This window comes from Pseudomyrmex gracilis, unplaced genomic scaffold (genome assembly GCF_002006095.1).
Source record: "Pseudomyrmex gracilis isolate BER0280 unplaced genomic scaffold, ASM200609v1 scaffold_693, whole genome shotgun sequence".
In the NCBI taxonomy this organism is placed as follows: domain Eukaryota; kingdom Metazoa; phylum Arthropoda; class Insecta; order Hymenoptera; family Formicidae; genus Pseudomyrmex; species Pseudomyrmex gracilis.
The window spans coordinates 40376-56022 of NW_018021277.1; the positions used below are offsets into that span (position 1 = coordinate 40376).

At 35.9% G+C, this 15647-nt stretch overlaps 2 protein-coding genes across 4 annotated transcripts; one reads left to right on the forward strand and one right to left on the reverse strand.

Annotated features, from left to right (window-relative positions):
* The first annotated feature begins 96 nt into the window (after positions 1-96).
* LOC109861333 (golgin IMH1-like) lies at positions 97-10219 on the forward strand. Of its 3 annotated transcripts, none has more exons than XM_020440937.1 (29): positions 97-451; positions 1334-1447; positions 1541-1627; positions 1869-2029; positions 2157-2248; positions 2477-2566; positions 3107-3272; positions 3359-3584; positions 4774-4927; positions 5061-5190; positions 5280-5516; positions 5622-5795; positions 5938-6098; positions 6189-6471; positions 6589-6703; positions 6808-6922; positions 7033-7155; positions 7255-7605; positions 7737-7907; positions 7990-8145; positions 8247-8354; positions 8446-8721; positions 8800-8857; positions 8938-9079; positions 9171-9279; positions 9432-9541; positions 9692-9833; positions 9916-10019; positions 10129-10219. In XM_020440937.1, exons 2-29 carry the CDS (start codon positions 1350-1352, stop codon positions 10196-10198), a joined length of 4209 nt encoding a protein of 1402 aa, XP_020296526.1. In that variant the 5' UTR covers positions 97-451; positions 1334-1349; the 3' UTR covers positions 10199-10219. The 3 variants fall into 3 exon arrangements, with proteins under 3 accessions (XP_020296526.1, XP_020296525.1, XP_020296527.1); XM_020440936.1 differs by having other exon boundaries at positions 1349-1447; XM_020440938.1 differs by lacking the exon at positions 2477-2566 and having other exon boundaries at positions 1349-1447.
* Positions 10220-10307: 88 nt separating this feature from the next.
* On the reverse strand, positions 10308-14862 carry LOC109861334 (G patch domain-containing protein 1 homolog). The gene is made up of 3 exons (XM_020440939.1): positions 14358-14862; positions 13886-14264; positions 10308-13644 (listed from the first exon to the last, which is right to left on the reverse strand). Exons 1-3 carry the CDS (start codon positions 14419-14421, stop codon positions 11247-11249), a joined length of 2841 nt encoding a protein of 946 aa, XP_020296528.1. The 5' UTR covers positions 14422-14862; the 3' UTR covers positions 10308-11246.
* Positions 14863-15647: the final 785 nt, after the last annotated feature.

Sequence of the window (15647 nt, forward strand, 5' to 3'; positions counted from 1 at the left end):
TTTCGCGCTTCTCTATATTTATAGCTAAAGATAAATATACACTTTGGCGTAGTTCCAATCGCCCGTACATCTCGCACACAGTCAGTTCGGCTACGGGAAAACGGACAAACTCCGTAATAGCGGAGCTGTGTTAGTGCTATTAGTGACGTCGCGCGCGGCAAAGAGATCGTGGGATACGCGGACGAATAAAAAAGTTATGCGAGTAAAAGGATAAAACTTTTTTCCGAGGGTGATCGAGAGATCGCGAGAAAACTGTTCTCTTGCAATGCGAGTGTTGTCCAATTACGTGATTGCGATGCGATTACCGTGTTTATTCAGGATGGAAGAGACGACGAGCAACGCGATGACGAGCGGCCGTTTCTGACCGACCGACCGACCGACCGGCAATAGTCTAGGATAAATTTAATTCACTCCGACCCGCTGCATTTGGGTTAATATCGGTGCCGATCGAGTGAGTAACATCATTGTACAATCGAAGCGACAGCTTGCGTAAGAGATAGATCGCGTTGACGGATCGAAATCGAATAGAGGATGCGATCGAGCGTGACCTCTTCGTTCCTCCCGGTTCGTCTCCCGATTTTGCGTCGATTATAAAAAGTCGGAAAAGGAAAAGATAATGTGGCATTGAAATTTTATAAATAAACCACCGGTGCGCATGGTTCTTTAAGTGCCACTACTTGTTACATGTGTGCGTGTATATGTGTGCGCGAATTGTCAAAAATATGTAGGCGACAAAAATGTTAGTTTTCTGTTCAGTTCCTCCGCTTCTGCAAAATTGCGCAAAGAAAAAACCGATTAAAATTCAACTTTACAATTTTTCGCTTCCACAATTTTCTCAAATTTTTTATTAATTAAATCAATAATTACAAAGATTTATATTTGCATGTAACTTTTATAGTATCACTCTTAGAGACTCAAAAGAAACTCAGATGAAGATAAAGTTAAAAATGGAAAATAAAAACTGATATAAGTTTTTAACGACTTCATTTTTATGCGAATTGGTCGTATTCAAAGGTGAATGTCTAATTATAGCAATTTTGCATCTCTCCTTTTGCGTATAACACGAATTCTTCCCATATTCGTGTTAGTGGACGCTGAGCGACGTAAGAATAAGTAACTGCAATATTCAAGAAAATAACAGACATTTTAGAACTGCGCAACAATGCGGATTAATGTTTTACATAATTTATATATATATAATTTTGTTTAGATTTTTTAATTATTTTTAATTTTATTACGTTTGCAAATAAATAATATTCGAGTAAATAATATTTATTTTGCGATCACGAGTACACACAGATAATAATAAAAAAAAAAAAACTATTGATAAAAGGACTTGCATATACAGGATGCACTCCGCGTATTCATCTAAGAAAGGTGATCCTCTTTGTCCTTTGGGTTTCCACCCACAAGTTCGGTGGCCAACACGTTGCAAACGGTGTTTCAGGTAACTAGAGTTTTTTTTGTAAAAAACCAACTTTAAAATAATGAAAACTTTGCGTCTTTTCAAACGTCTCGAATTGAACAATTACTTTCTCAGGGATTACAAAGAGCATGGCGGAAGGAGAAATAGTCTCGGAGATGTTACGTCTTCGTCTCCCAGTCTTTCTATTGATTCACCGACGCGGTAAGATTTATCGTTGGTATACATCGGACAAAATGTTCATTATTACATAACGCGTATTGTTAGCACATTTATCGAAATCTTATATCTTCTGAAATATATTAAATATGACTCTCTCTGGATAAAATGCGTTACTTTCACGTTCGTTAGCTTTAATAAAAAAAAAAAAAACGTAACTTTAACTTTCTCTCAATGATATAAATGTGTAAACTGAGTTACGTTGTTTGTCAAATAAATTTTAAAGTGATTCCGAGAGTAAAAAGATGTGGTCATCCGTTACGAACTTGGCGAAGGATGAAACCAAGAGTAATTACTCGCAACCGGCGGCGTCGACTGGATGGACATCCCTGATGGATCTTTCCGCCATAGATAAAAATCCAGAAGACACTCAGAAGAAATTAGAAAGTAATAATTTTGGAATATGCTAGCTGTATATTTTAGAAATTAAAATTATTGTAATATATATATATATATTGAATTCTCTCTCTACAATTTGTATATATATAAAATCTTTTACATTTGTTCGACACAGACGTGAGAAAACCGGCGAAGCTTCAGATAAAAAACGTGATAAGTAACACTAACAAAGGAGCTTCGGAAAACGATGTGGAATTCATAATTCAGGTATTCTATTCGTTGCCTAATCCGATAAGAGAGATTGCATGATACGCTTTTTTTCGTTGCAATAAAACACACCCACCACATGTGCCTGTGAACGTTTTTCTTTTTGTGTAAAAGACGACTTGCGGTTTAATCGTATGTAGCAAAGTGGTAGCGTAGCGACATTCAGTGATAAGAGTGTGCAAATGTGTAAGATTCCATTGTGCGCATTCATTTATTACACCGCTCTAGGTAAGGAAATCACGACCAGCACCGCCGAAACAGGTGGTTGAGGGCTGGAGACTGGATAATGTCACGGTAAAGGGAGAAGAATTCGAGAAGGTGAGACGATTCGTCGCTCTCGTTACTTTAAAAACGCACATACATGAAAAATCGTATAGTAACAACAATTTATGCGTCGCCTTATTGTATATTATGCACCATGTTATGCACTTATACACACACATATATACATATGTAAACCATTTTTTTCATATTACCGTAAATTATACTACCAAATTATCCACTAAATATGCATCAACTCGTTTAAATGTTTTGATTAACTCACTCAAATAAAACAAATTACTTGCAAAAACGTAATAATGTCTGCACGTAATTTAAAACAAAATTCTTTTTTTTAAAACATTGAAGTTTTATTGTACAATACATTTATACAATGTACTTATAATCTTCTCGGAACTGACAATGTGTGTTTTATGTATAAAGACAAAAAAAAAACTAGCACTAGTAGGATAAAGTGTCTAAATTATTTTTAATTTATTTAAAACGATTCTTTACGTGTCAGAACCGAGAAGGTTAAAAGCACGATTAAATATATAAATAAATTATCAATCAGTTAATTGCGACACTTAATCCTCGCAGAGTGAGATAGAGAAATTAAAGTCTCAATTAAACGATATGAAAGCGAGATGCGAGAAGGCGGAAAAAGAAAAAAGTGAGATATTGCTGCGTCGATTGGCGACTATGGAGACCATGTCGAACAAAACATCGACAGGCGAAGTGGCAAAATTACAAAAGAAAAATGAAGGTATACTGTGTGTTTTGTAAAATTCATCATTAGAAAACATATCTTGCATATAATATATTATGCAATATATCTTGCTTTTGTTGCAGTACTTACACAAGAGAAGAATTTATTGCTGGCGAAAGTAAAAAGTTTGGAAAAAGAAACGAGTTCTAAGCCGTTAAGAGGAGAAAGAGATAAAGTGTACGACGAATTACGTTCAAAATTGAAGGCAGCCGAGAGCCTTTGCGAAAATTTAATGGACGAAAATGAGGATATGAAGAAGGAAATCAGACAATTAGAAGAAGAGATTTACGAGTTGCAAGATAATTTTAGGTATTACATTTTCTTGTGCAATAAAAACTATCGTCAAATATCTTATTATTAGCATCCCGCTTTTTGTAATTTGTGTTACACGCATGTTATTTGCCAAAGATCTACATGTTGTAAAAATACAAAAAAAAAAAAAAAACAGGTATTATTTTAAATTCAATAACATCAGTATTTATATTTTATATATTTGTATATGCTTCTTCATTAGATAATCATATCTATATAATAAATTGATTTCATACAAAGTATTATACACGTGTGTGACTTTAATTATCATCAGGTAAATAACAGTTATCAAATTTTCGATTATCAGTTCGCCGAAAAATAGCGACTGAAGTTCAAGATTTTTTTACGACGTAATTTCCACTCTTGTAACTAACACGTTTACAATGCTCACGACTGTGAATCATTATACTAATTGCGAAATACGACTCGCCGTATATATTTGTGAGACGTTTTTTTTTTCTGTAAAGTATAATAAATAACTACAGATATTTTTTTTTGTTTTAACATAAATCGTGTTTTTTTGTAAAAGTTGGTATCTCTGTTCCTCTTGATCATCATGTATCACATTTCAATTTGCAAAAGCTATTTCCGAGAGTTTCATTTGAAAATATCTCAACATACGATTTGACGAGAAAATTTCGCGCTACAAGATCGAAACACTTTTATGCGAAAAGTCTACGTGCCAGCAAATGACGCGCGTCTCGAGCAAGAGCATCAAAATCTTTTGCAAAATGAGCTATATGGATTGTTGCAGGACGACGATTTGGAAGGATTTGAGATGTATGTGATCCCCACACGTCCAACTTCCTCGCTTTACGCCGAATACGGAACTGTGTATCTTTGGTAATCAAGCTCACACGTGCAAAATCCATCATGTAATTTTTATCACTTTTTACTTTTGTGGGATCACACGTGTTGTTTTTTTTTGCAAATATTCATATTAAAGAAATCTTTAAGCAAAACAAAAACAAAACCGAGAAAATAATGTTTTACGAATTTACAAAATTTGTGGAATTTTTTAGGAGAGCATCAAGTGGATTATCACACTGCTCTTCCTTTCCAAATTTCCTCTCTGTCAAAAATTCTTTTCCCGTCTTTAAAGGAACAGAGATACTTAAAAGCAGCAATTTGAATGGACACTGTACTGCGGTGTTGTTTATATGAATATAATTTTCACATATATAAGGGACGAACAGGCAGACGAGTACACTCGTTTGCGAAAAAGTTTGGAACAGTCGAACAAAAATTGCCGAATATTATCGTTTAAACTGAGGAAAGTAGAACGCAAAACCGAGGAATTAGAAAACGAACGAACTGATTTGGAGAAAAAATACGAAGAGGTAAATTTAGCATGTATATGATAACATTGATAATCATAAATGTACAAAACGTTTTTGTAAACTTTGCTGTAGTCATATACAATCAAGTCACGCTGTGATTATTGTCTTGTGTGTAAACTTATATTTATTTTAGGCAAGAAAAACAGAAGAGATTCTACAAAAAGTAAGCAGTGCATTCCAGAATAGAACGCAAAAGAAGCCGACAGATGCCACAACAAAAGTGCAATTAAAAAAAATGGTTGATGAAATGGAAAAAGAAATAGGTTTGCGCGCTACCGTAGTTGTTACACATGTTTATAGAAAACTATTTAAAAAAAACATTTTGTACAAATAGATGATTGATATATTCCAGAAGACATATTAAACACATTTACCGGCATTAAAAATGGACACAACGTCAATATACCAGATTTAAAATCGAAAGATAATAAAGATAATAATATGAAGTATGATAAACTTCTAAAAGAACACGAACTGCTCAAGGAAAAACTCGAATCCGCTATGAAAGAACTGGCTAGTGAGAAAGAAAAGAAAAAAGTTCAACCAAGTGTAAAAGCAGATGACACGAAAAATGCTGATTTGCAAAATGGTAGAAGAGATTAAATTTTATCAATGTAAAATAACACACACACACACAAACAAAAAACAAACAAAAACATTTTTAATGAATAATAACTTCTAACTTGTATTGCAGTAAAAAAAAGGTTAGACGAAGCGGTTACTTTACGGGAGGCGGAGAGAAAAGCGTGGGAGAAAGAAAAATTGGCACTTTCGGAAGAAAAGGAAAAACTGAAATCGAAACTTTTATCGTTATCGTCTGAGAAATTGAAAGTTTATAACGAGGTTGTGCAACTGAAAAAAGACCTCGGTAAAACTTTGTTTTTTTTTTTTTTTTAGTTTAATCATAAAAAAATTTTATTTTTAAATAACACTCAAATATTTATAACGTATATCTTTTTAACATAAAGATTATTTATTGTGAGTAATACAATATTTGCGTTGTGATACAGAAACGGCTAAGTCATCGGAGAAGGATACAACAAAGATGGAAACTATAATAAACGACCTGAAAGAAAAACTATCGCAAGAACAGGACAAATGTAAAAGATTACAAGATGATCTGTCATCGTACACCGAAAGAGAATCAAAAATGTCGCAATCGATGACATCTGTGCGTATATTTTTTATTTTTCAGAATCAAATATATTATCTGTTAGGCTTAAATGGAAATTCTATTCGATTTTTCTTTCGATCAAAACAGGTCGAACAGACAAAAGCTAAGCTCGATGCCGAGGTAAAACGTTTGAAGAAGGAACTGGAAAATACAAAATCCACCACATCGGCGAAGATTACGGATCTGACTGCGCAAATTGCGGAGCTCAAACGTGAGAGCGAAAAATTGACGTCGCAACTCGATAGCGAAACAAAAGCTAAGGAAACTGAAATAACGGCACTGAACAAAAAGATAACTTCTTTAGAAAAAGCTGGACAAAATACAAAGCACATAAACGAAATGAAGCAGACGTACAGCGAGAAAATTTCGAGTAAAGTACCAGACACTCTACAAAATTGAATTATTAAAAGACTTCATTGTATTATATATTTTTTTTAAGTTAATTGTGAAAATTGCGTGTATTACACACACGTTGAAATTTTTATAGATTTAGAGAATGAGATTAAGAAGCATCTGCAAGAACACGAGGCTCAAACCGCAAAATATCAAGAAATTGCGAATTCAAAGGTGCAACTTGAAAAGGAAAATGAATCTTTGAATAGGTAAACACAGCAATGCGACACTAACGGTGTGAGGAGTAAGAATTCACTGTTAACAACGTGTATTTCCTGCACTTTTCTTTGTTTAATTTTATGTTTTATCGTAGCAAGTGTTCGGAGCATAAAAAAGAGTTGATAAATATTCAAGCGGAACTCGAGGAGCTGCGCAATTCAATAAGATTAAAAGAAAACGAATGGCGATTAGAAAAATTCGCTCTTGAGGTATGAGATTTATTATGCAATTTTGACTTACGTACTATATATGTATGTTGCACTTGGTTGGAATTTCTTGTTTTCATATATCGATGTTCACATTCGATTGATAATTTTAGAGTCAAATTCGGGACAGCCAGGCACCGAATAAAGTTATCGTATTAGAACTGAATGATGAAATCAATGCGTTAAAGAAAGAAAATGCCACTTTGTTGGAACGAGTGGAAGATATGAAGAAAGTTGTAAGTACAATTTAATTTTTTCCTTAATTTTTAGAAAATATTAAAGAAAATCTTAAAAGTTATAAAATTTTATGCGTCCGCTTCATGAATTTTATGCAGAACGACGATTTGTCGACAAAATTGAAAGACTACGAGGCGGTTTCGAAGATTCATCAAGTGTTAACACCCGATACCACGGCGCTCGAGTCCGAAATTCGGAAATTAAAGAACGCCCTGGCAAACACGGAAAAGGCTAAGAAGGCAGATTTGGCGCAATGTAAAATGCGCTACGAGCACAGAATCACGGCGATCAACGACGAAATCCAAGCGATTCAGAATCAATTATCGCGATACAAACGCGAGCGTGATACTTACAAACACATGCTGGAAGGTGCGCAAAAAACTATTGGCGAACTAAAGTCCACGAGACAAGGTAGACTTTCTAACGCATCCTCCGGCAAGTCAGACGAGGTTTGTTTATAACGTAATATATTACTATTATCACAAAACACATTTCTCTTTCTTTTAACAATATTTCAGTATAAGTTGCTATATACTCATAAAATATTATTTTAAAAAAATATTTAATTTTACTACTTCAGGACGAAGAAACAGCAAGAGCCAATGTGTTGGTACTAGAGAAACAAATTAGTTGTATGGAAGATGAACTTTCCGAGACAAGGCTCGAAGCTTCTAGATTAAAGGCTGAATTGGTTTCCGAAAAATCAGCCAGTCACGTTAAAGTCTCCGAACTGCAATCTCGAATTAATGAGGTAATTAGAAATTAAATGAAATCGATTAGAAATTTCAAAGAAAATTATTTGCATCTTAAATAAATTTTTTTTACGATTGCAGTTGGAGGAGGAACGATTGCTCACGAGCGGTCGGTCAAAAATTCCGGGACTGAAAGTGCGAATGGAATTAGCGTGGCAAAAAGAAAGAGAAGAACATCAGAGATTGTTGCAAGAAACGGCAACGTTAGCGCGAGATTTACGTCAAACGCTATTCGAGGTAATAATTAACAATTGAATGTAGATTAAACGGATTATTTTCAATAATCGATTTTCGTATCTTTTCTATTATTACTCAAAAATACGCCAATTGCTTTGCAGATAGAAAGAGAACGCAGTAAAGAGCGACTTGAAAACAAGAGGAGACAAGATCAGTTGAAGAAAATATTCGACGAAGAGAAAGAAGAAAGTAAAAAGAAATTATCAGAGGTGAGAATTTCTTTATTCGTATGTAATATATATTTTGAAAAGTTTAATTCGTCAAAATAATGTTCATAGCGAGATAATCAATCGATTTCAGTTGCAATGCGATCTGCTCGAGCTGAGAGACGCGCACGCGAAATTACGAACTAGCAACGAGAAGATGAGACGCGAGAAAGAACGGCACGAAAAGGAAAGGCAGGAACTCAAAGAAGTAATAGTGAACAAGTACAAGTTAGAGCAAATCGAACTGCGGAACATTAATATTCTTATGCAACAAGTTCAGGATTTGCTCCAACTATTTCCCGAATTAAACACCGTAGCGGAAAATGGAACGTCCGACGCGTACACGCCAACTCCGCCGAGACGATTAAAGGTATAAAATATATTCATACAATTGAACGTATAACAAATAAAATTGCAAACGCGTTTTAAAAATCATTCAACGCCGTAGGGACCAAAATCGAGAGAATCATCGCCGATGTTGGAAACAAAAAGCGATAGCGTAAAAGGTAGTCGTTCGAAATTGATTAAAAAATTTTATACAATGTGTTACAATTTTCTTATTATTTGCTTATACTTTTTTAAACAGTCGTAATTCCGGCACTTGGAGAACGAACGGAGAAACTAGAGTACACTATTAAAAAATTAATGGATGTGGCAAAAGAACTCAAGGAATCGAAAAGAACGGCGGACGAAGTGAGTGCAACGCGAATGAAGAAATTTGGAAAGAGGTGAGCTCTATTGCAACTCATTCTTTGAATAATTTCTCAGGCAAATTATTAAAAACTTACAAAAAAAAAAAAAATGTTGTTAATTTGTTAGATCGACGTCGGTTGAGAGCGATCCAGGAAAAGGAGTCGTGTTCAATCACACTAAACCGCGTCTAAAGAGAAAGAGTCTATCTTTGGAACAAACAACCGGACGTCAAGAGGTAATTTATATAAATTCTTTCTATGACACACAAAAATTCTCTTTCTACGTACTACCTAATATTTATATATCTCTATTGGTTTTGCAAACAAGTTTAAACTTTTCTATATTGTTATGATTATGTACTAATTTTTTTTTGCACGTAATGCACAGTCTCCAGCAATATGGGGCACAGACAGCAACTTGTCGAGCATGCAATCGTTGGAGGGTTCGGAAGTTAGTTCTCGTGGAAATAGTCGACAAAGAGATTCCAGTGTAGATAGGTAAAAAGCTAACAAAGAGATAATACATAAGTAGTATAATATCAATATGGTTACGAATTATAAACTCAAAATATAATTGTTAAATAAAATATAACAAATATAAGTTTTATAAAATGATTGATTTTTGACAACGATTTTTTACATGCAAAGCCGTTTTTCCGGAGGATCGACGAGAAGCGAAATGTTAGATCGGGAGAAGAAACACGGCAAAGGAATAATTAAAAAATTAACACACAAGCTAACAAAATCGTCCAGCGTCGACGACTCGAACATGACCGACTATTCGCTTCAGGCAAGAGGAAATTTAAAGATTCAAAATTATTCTTTCTATTCGCACAAAACGTTAATTATTAAACTGATCGAATACTTGACAGACATCTGGTTCTGAAACAAGCCTCAACGAAAGCAGCAAGATGGAAAAGAAGAATTTAAAGAAAAAATTAACAGCCATGTTCAAAAGAGGTTCGAGAAGCAGCAGGTGAGCTATTAAAAAAAAGAGAGAAAGCTACACGTGCAATTTAATTATTTAAATAAATGCAAAAAAACTTACTTGTTTTCTCTATTGTTGAATTACGGCTCGGTTTCAGTGTAGATAAAAAGACTGGATCCGGAAATTCCAGCAGACCTGCTTCGAGGAACTCCATGACGTCGGACTAACCGATTCTATGTTTTTGCGCGATCTTGCTGAAAAGACTCACGATTCTTTACAAGACGTCACACACTTTTACCGTATCCCGGAAGATAATGTAACGTTACATTCGAAGACACTGTAAAAAGGCGGACTGCTCAAAAATTCGCACTTAAATACGTATGTAAAAGAGAATATATACAAACGTTGGCGGCAAGAGATTCTCATTCATCACACCACACGAAACTGCGCACATGTGAAATTATGCAGAACGTGCATTGCGGTTAACGCCAAAATATGTTACGTTTAAACATACATTTAAACATATTTTCGCAGAGTAGATTATAATACATATACATGTGTGTATCCCCGCGTACCACACACAATGGATTGACCAAAAACTTTAGATCACGATTTGCATTGTAATATTCACACTCTGAAAGTAGTTTCCCCCCCTCCCTTCTCCTATTTAATGCATTCGCTCACGCATTTTTTTCACAAAAAAAAGCGCACAAAGTCGAAAACAACTCGTGCGTGATCATATGAATGTGTGTAAAAGCATATTACGTGCAATAAACACAACTGTTGAAAAAAATATTGCGTAAAATATGTACAAACTTCATTTTAATGAAAATGAAAATCAATTTATTTGAGTTCCATTACGGTAAAAGCTCGATTTAAGGACAACTTTTATACGAAGGTTTCTTCTTCGCATATTACAAACGAAGTTTCCGATATTCTAGTAGTTACGAGAGAATCGACAGATTTCAATCGAGCTCTTACTGTAAATAAAGATTTTTATAATCATAACTTTTATTCTCATCAAGAGTAAATCAAAAGTGAAAATTCGTGCACTATCAATCTACATATCGTAACTTTGAAAAAAAAAAAAAAAAAAACAAGTGTTTAAATGATATGCGGAATAGATATATACTCTCGATCTCTCGAACGCGTCTTTATGTACACACTTACATTATTTTTTTCACAAGCATTACATTACAATTGCATTAAATATTTTAATTACACGGATTATAAATTCATGTACACGCAATAACGTTTGAATTACAAATTAAGAGATTAATGTTTCGAACGTTTCTCCTTCTTCGACTTTTTTTTGTGTTTCGGACTTTTGCGATCCTTGTGTTTGTGCTTCTTCTTTTCTTTCTTCGACTTCTTCGTTATGTCTCGCTCAACCCATTTTCCACCCAGCCTCGTATCCTCCGTAATCTTCGACACTACAATACTACGGAATATCGGTTTTAGCGACTGATTCGTACCGCCAGGTTCTTCTGTCGTGGTCGCAACGCTGTCCTGTTTCAACAATCTTTCCGGCAGAACCGGACCGTACATATCCGGTGGTATTGCGGTGGTGTTGTCATTGTTTTCACAATTCGTTGCAACATTCTGTGACGAACTGTCGCTTGTTGACAAATTGGTTTCCGAAATCTTGGACGTATTATTTTCATCGTTGACGCGTTTCGGTTGCGTTACCAAACTGTCAAGATCCACCTTTGCAAAGATACCTCGTGGTGGTGACGTGTTTCGCTGCGTATTGATCTCTTTTGGATCTTTAATGCCGATTAAAACCGATTTTAACGTTTCGCTGTCGACTTTTTCTTCCGATTCGCTGTCAGAATCCTCACTGCTGCTCAAAAAAATCGCCTTGAACAAATCCTTCTTCTCTTCCGATTGATCTTTTAACGCACTCTCTGGCTCTTTGGAAGTCGCTTGTTTGTTTTCCGCTTCCTGGTCTCTCTCATTCTTTAATTCGTTATCATCGCCAACATCTTGTACAATATCTTTTGACATTACAGAAGAAGTACTCTGAATGCCCTTTCCAAAAACTTTCTCGTAAGAAACTTCGAATATCCTAAATTTCTCGGAAACAGGTTCGGAGATTTGATAGACGTTAGGAATACCATCAGTGTAAGCATTGGGAATCTCTTTGTTTGTATTTTCTTCCGATTTCTTCGACGTTTGCGGGATTTCTTCGATCTGCGTCTTATCCGTGGCTTTCGTAAACTTGGACGAGTTGCACCAGTCCAGAGAATCGAAGACGGAGAATTTCGCCGATTTCCGTTCCGTCTCGACTGTGGCACAACCGACTTTCGGTTCGGGAATATTAAATCTCTTGCAAACTATACTCGCCGGTTTCCATTCGCTTCGTTTTCGCGTAAGCTTGCCGAACATCTTCAATCTCACCGCTTCTTTCTTATCTTTTTCCGGATCCGCTTTATCCACAGAATCGGCGCTATGTACAAACGTATCTGCCATGTAGTTATTTGACCGTGCGAGTTTCGCCGCTTGTTCAAATTCCGTTCGTTCTTGATCTCTATCCCATTCGGTCATTGAAAGTGGTTGAATGGACTCGAGCTTGTTGCTTTCGTCGTTCTTCAAAAAGGTGAGATACTGCTCAAACCGTTTTTGTTTATCCGGATCAGACAAAAATAATTTATTTGTTTCGCTTTTACTCGACAAATCGTCATTCCTCACCGATTTATCCGTGTCCGATTGCTCAACCGCGGAAACAGATTCTTTGAAACTTTCTAATGTCTTCAAACTACCGCTCTGTTCAGAACCGACGACACCGCCTTTAATAAAGTTTTGCGCATTTAATTTATCCAGCCAAGAGTTGCTCGTCGCCGACTGTTGACTCTGTAATTTTTTTCTTTCTTCAACTTGTTGTTTGCCGTGCAAATTCAACGTTTTCGAAATGATATTTGAAGCAACGGACATAGTTGATGGCGGCTTGTTCGAATGATCGTTGGGATCTTCTAAAATCCGCGCTCTATCCATTGCATTTAATGGTTCCCTTCGTTTGTTAGTTTCCATTGGAGCTGCGATAGGCGGATAGAATCTGCTTTTTCGAACAACATGCATCGGCGTAAAATCTTTCGGCAATTCAGGCGGTTTGAAAACTTTCTTACTCTCTAATCTCTCTTTCGCGCGAACAAAACCTTCCAGGCAATTGGGTTGCGAACTACTCGAACCACCATCCTGAGACCATCTCGTCTTCGTCTTACGCTCGGGACCCAAAGCAAAGTCGTAACGCGACATATCTTCTTTCTCATATATGTTTTCATCATCGGCTTCGAATGCGCCAACTCCGAACGCCTGACCACGAATGGACAATTTCTTGTTTTTATCTTGTATGCAAAATGCCGGAGTGTCAAATAAATTAATATGACTGGAAAGAATTTTTCGTCTATCTAAACCCGAATAGCCGATACCAAAATAATTGTCTTTTGGTTTGCAAGTAAACGGTTCGTAGTCATCAGGTGCAAAAGTAATATTGGTAGAATCATCATCCGAGTCTTCAGAATTGCTTGCCATCACTTCAGAATTCTCTTGCGCCAGTTTTAATTTTTCATTGCGTTGTCTTATCTTACGCTTTTCTTTCTTTGTGAGTCTAGAACCTACACCCTGGCCAGGTTTCCAACCCATCTTTTTGAGTAAAACAATACCAATGGTTTCTCTGCAATTATAAACAAGAGAGAAGATTGAGTATAGCTTTTAAATATTAATTTAAATTTATTAATTTTTACTAAATTTTTATTTAAACCATTTATTTAAATTTTATTGAATATAGCTTCAAATTTTTATTCAGTTACAAGAAATATGTTAATTAAAGCTTGAAAAATTAAAAAAGTGACTAAAAATTTAATTATCATATAATTTTACTATTTTAATTTTAACATTATTTTACAAATACTAACTTGACAGGTTTTAGAAGTTCTTTTAGAACAGGAGTACCAGGAATAGGACCGTTATTATCTTGACTTATTCTCTCTCTCTTCTTTCCTCTCTCTTCATGATCAGCATAATCACTAGTAGCTCGAATTCCTTTAGGAGCAATTCCAAAGAGACTTGTATCTTCTTCATCCATAAAGTCTTCAGGCCGTTGAACAATAGAGTCTGCCTTGCTGCTTCTGGAAGATGTGAATTGCTGTGGCCTCCAGCCATCGCGAGTGCCAACAGTGTTGAAGTATCCTGCCGAAAAGCCACCTGTAAACGCTCCGTGAAACCTACGTCTACCTTGAGCGTCGTAGGCATATTGATCCTCAATTGTGACAGGTTTCTTTCGTGGAATATTCTCTATAAAAGTTTTGATAAGAAATGTGTATACAATACTAGACAACACAAACGTCTTGATATACATTTATAAATTTTACCCGTAATTGCATTTACCTTCGTCTAAAGGATCCAGAGGAACACCGAACGTCGCGTAATTATCCTCGTCGGAATCGCTCATTTTTTGAATAAAAATTGCAAATGCAATTTTTACAATATGATATCTTTATGTAGAAACATAGAGAGTTTTCTCAAATTTTGTAAATTATTGTTGACGTATTTGAACATACGCACGGTCGAACAATGCATTTGAGGTTAGAAAAGTATAAACATAACCCTGCATGACACGTTTGGTTTCATTACGCAACACCAGAAAGAAGCCAGAAAACAGTCATCCCATTTGTACTGTCTTACGACTTACGACTCTCTCGACTGATACAGCCGCTGGCTGGTTTCACTACTCCGAAAGCAGTCTAGGCTACTATGTTCCGATTCCTCACCCGGGATATACTTTATCCTTATCAGCCACCAGATACGAAACAAAGATAAATGACACTCGGAGATGCACTCTCGGGTAGGGAAAGTGAGATAAGCGCAATTTGACAGGTTTCCATCGACTTAAATTTGATTCTACGTCGCATTAGGTGTGAATTAATGCTTCGGTGGAAACTAGACCAGTAACTAAAAATATTAAGTCTGTTCTTTTTACCTGAACTGGCTACACTACAGTTCAGAGTTTATCTTTCTTTTTCCAACGTAGAGTAAAAAAAGAAACTCTGAATTAGTGCAGCCGGTTCAGGTAAAAAGAACAGACTTAATATTTTTAGTTACTGGTCTAGTTTCCACCGAAGCATTAATTCACACCTAATGCGACGTAGAATCAACTTTAAGTCGATGGAAACCTGTCAAATTGCGCTGATTTCGCTTCCGCTTCGATCTATAAGGCTGCGGTCCGTTTTATGCTTAAGCGCACATTTATCTATAGTATACGTGACATATACTACAGATAAATGCGCGATTAAGCATGAAACGGACCGCAGCCTAAGTACTCTACCAGAGAGAAGCCTGAGAACGGCCAGGTCCATAAGAGAATGTGTAATCACTTTTCCGCCCCCGTAAACTACTAGCGCATGTCCACGCGTGGTAGACATTGGAACTACGCAGCCACTCCACGAGCAACATGTCGGTACGCTATGTCCACAGCGTGCGGTTCTATTCCGTGCTATGTGCACGAGTTTAAATGGTCACTTTCTTTAAGTGTGTGAGTATATTCGAGAGCGTGAATTTGATTTATTTCAAGAATTAAAATAGCCGATTTGTGAACTCAGGAAGGAGAACAGGAAGGAATGGAAAATATACAAATTTGCAACTTCCCACACAACATACACGTAATTGTCAACAAAGGAA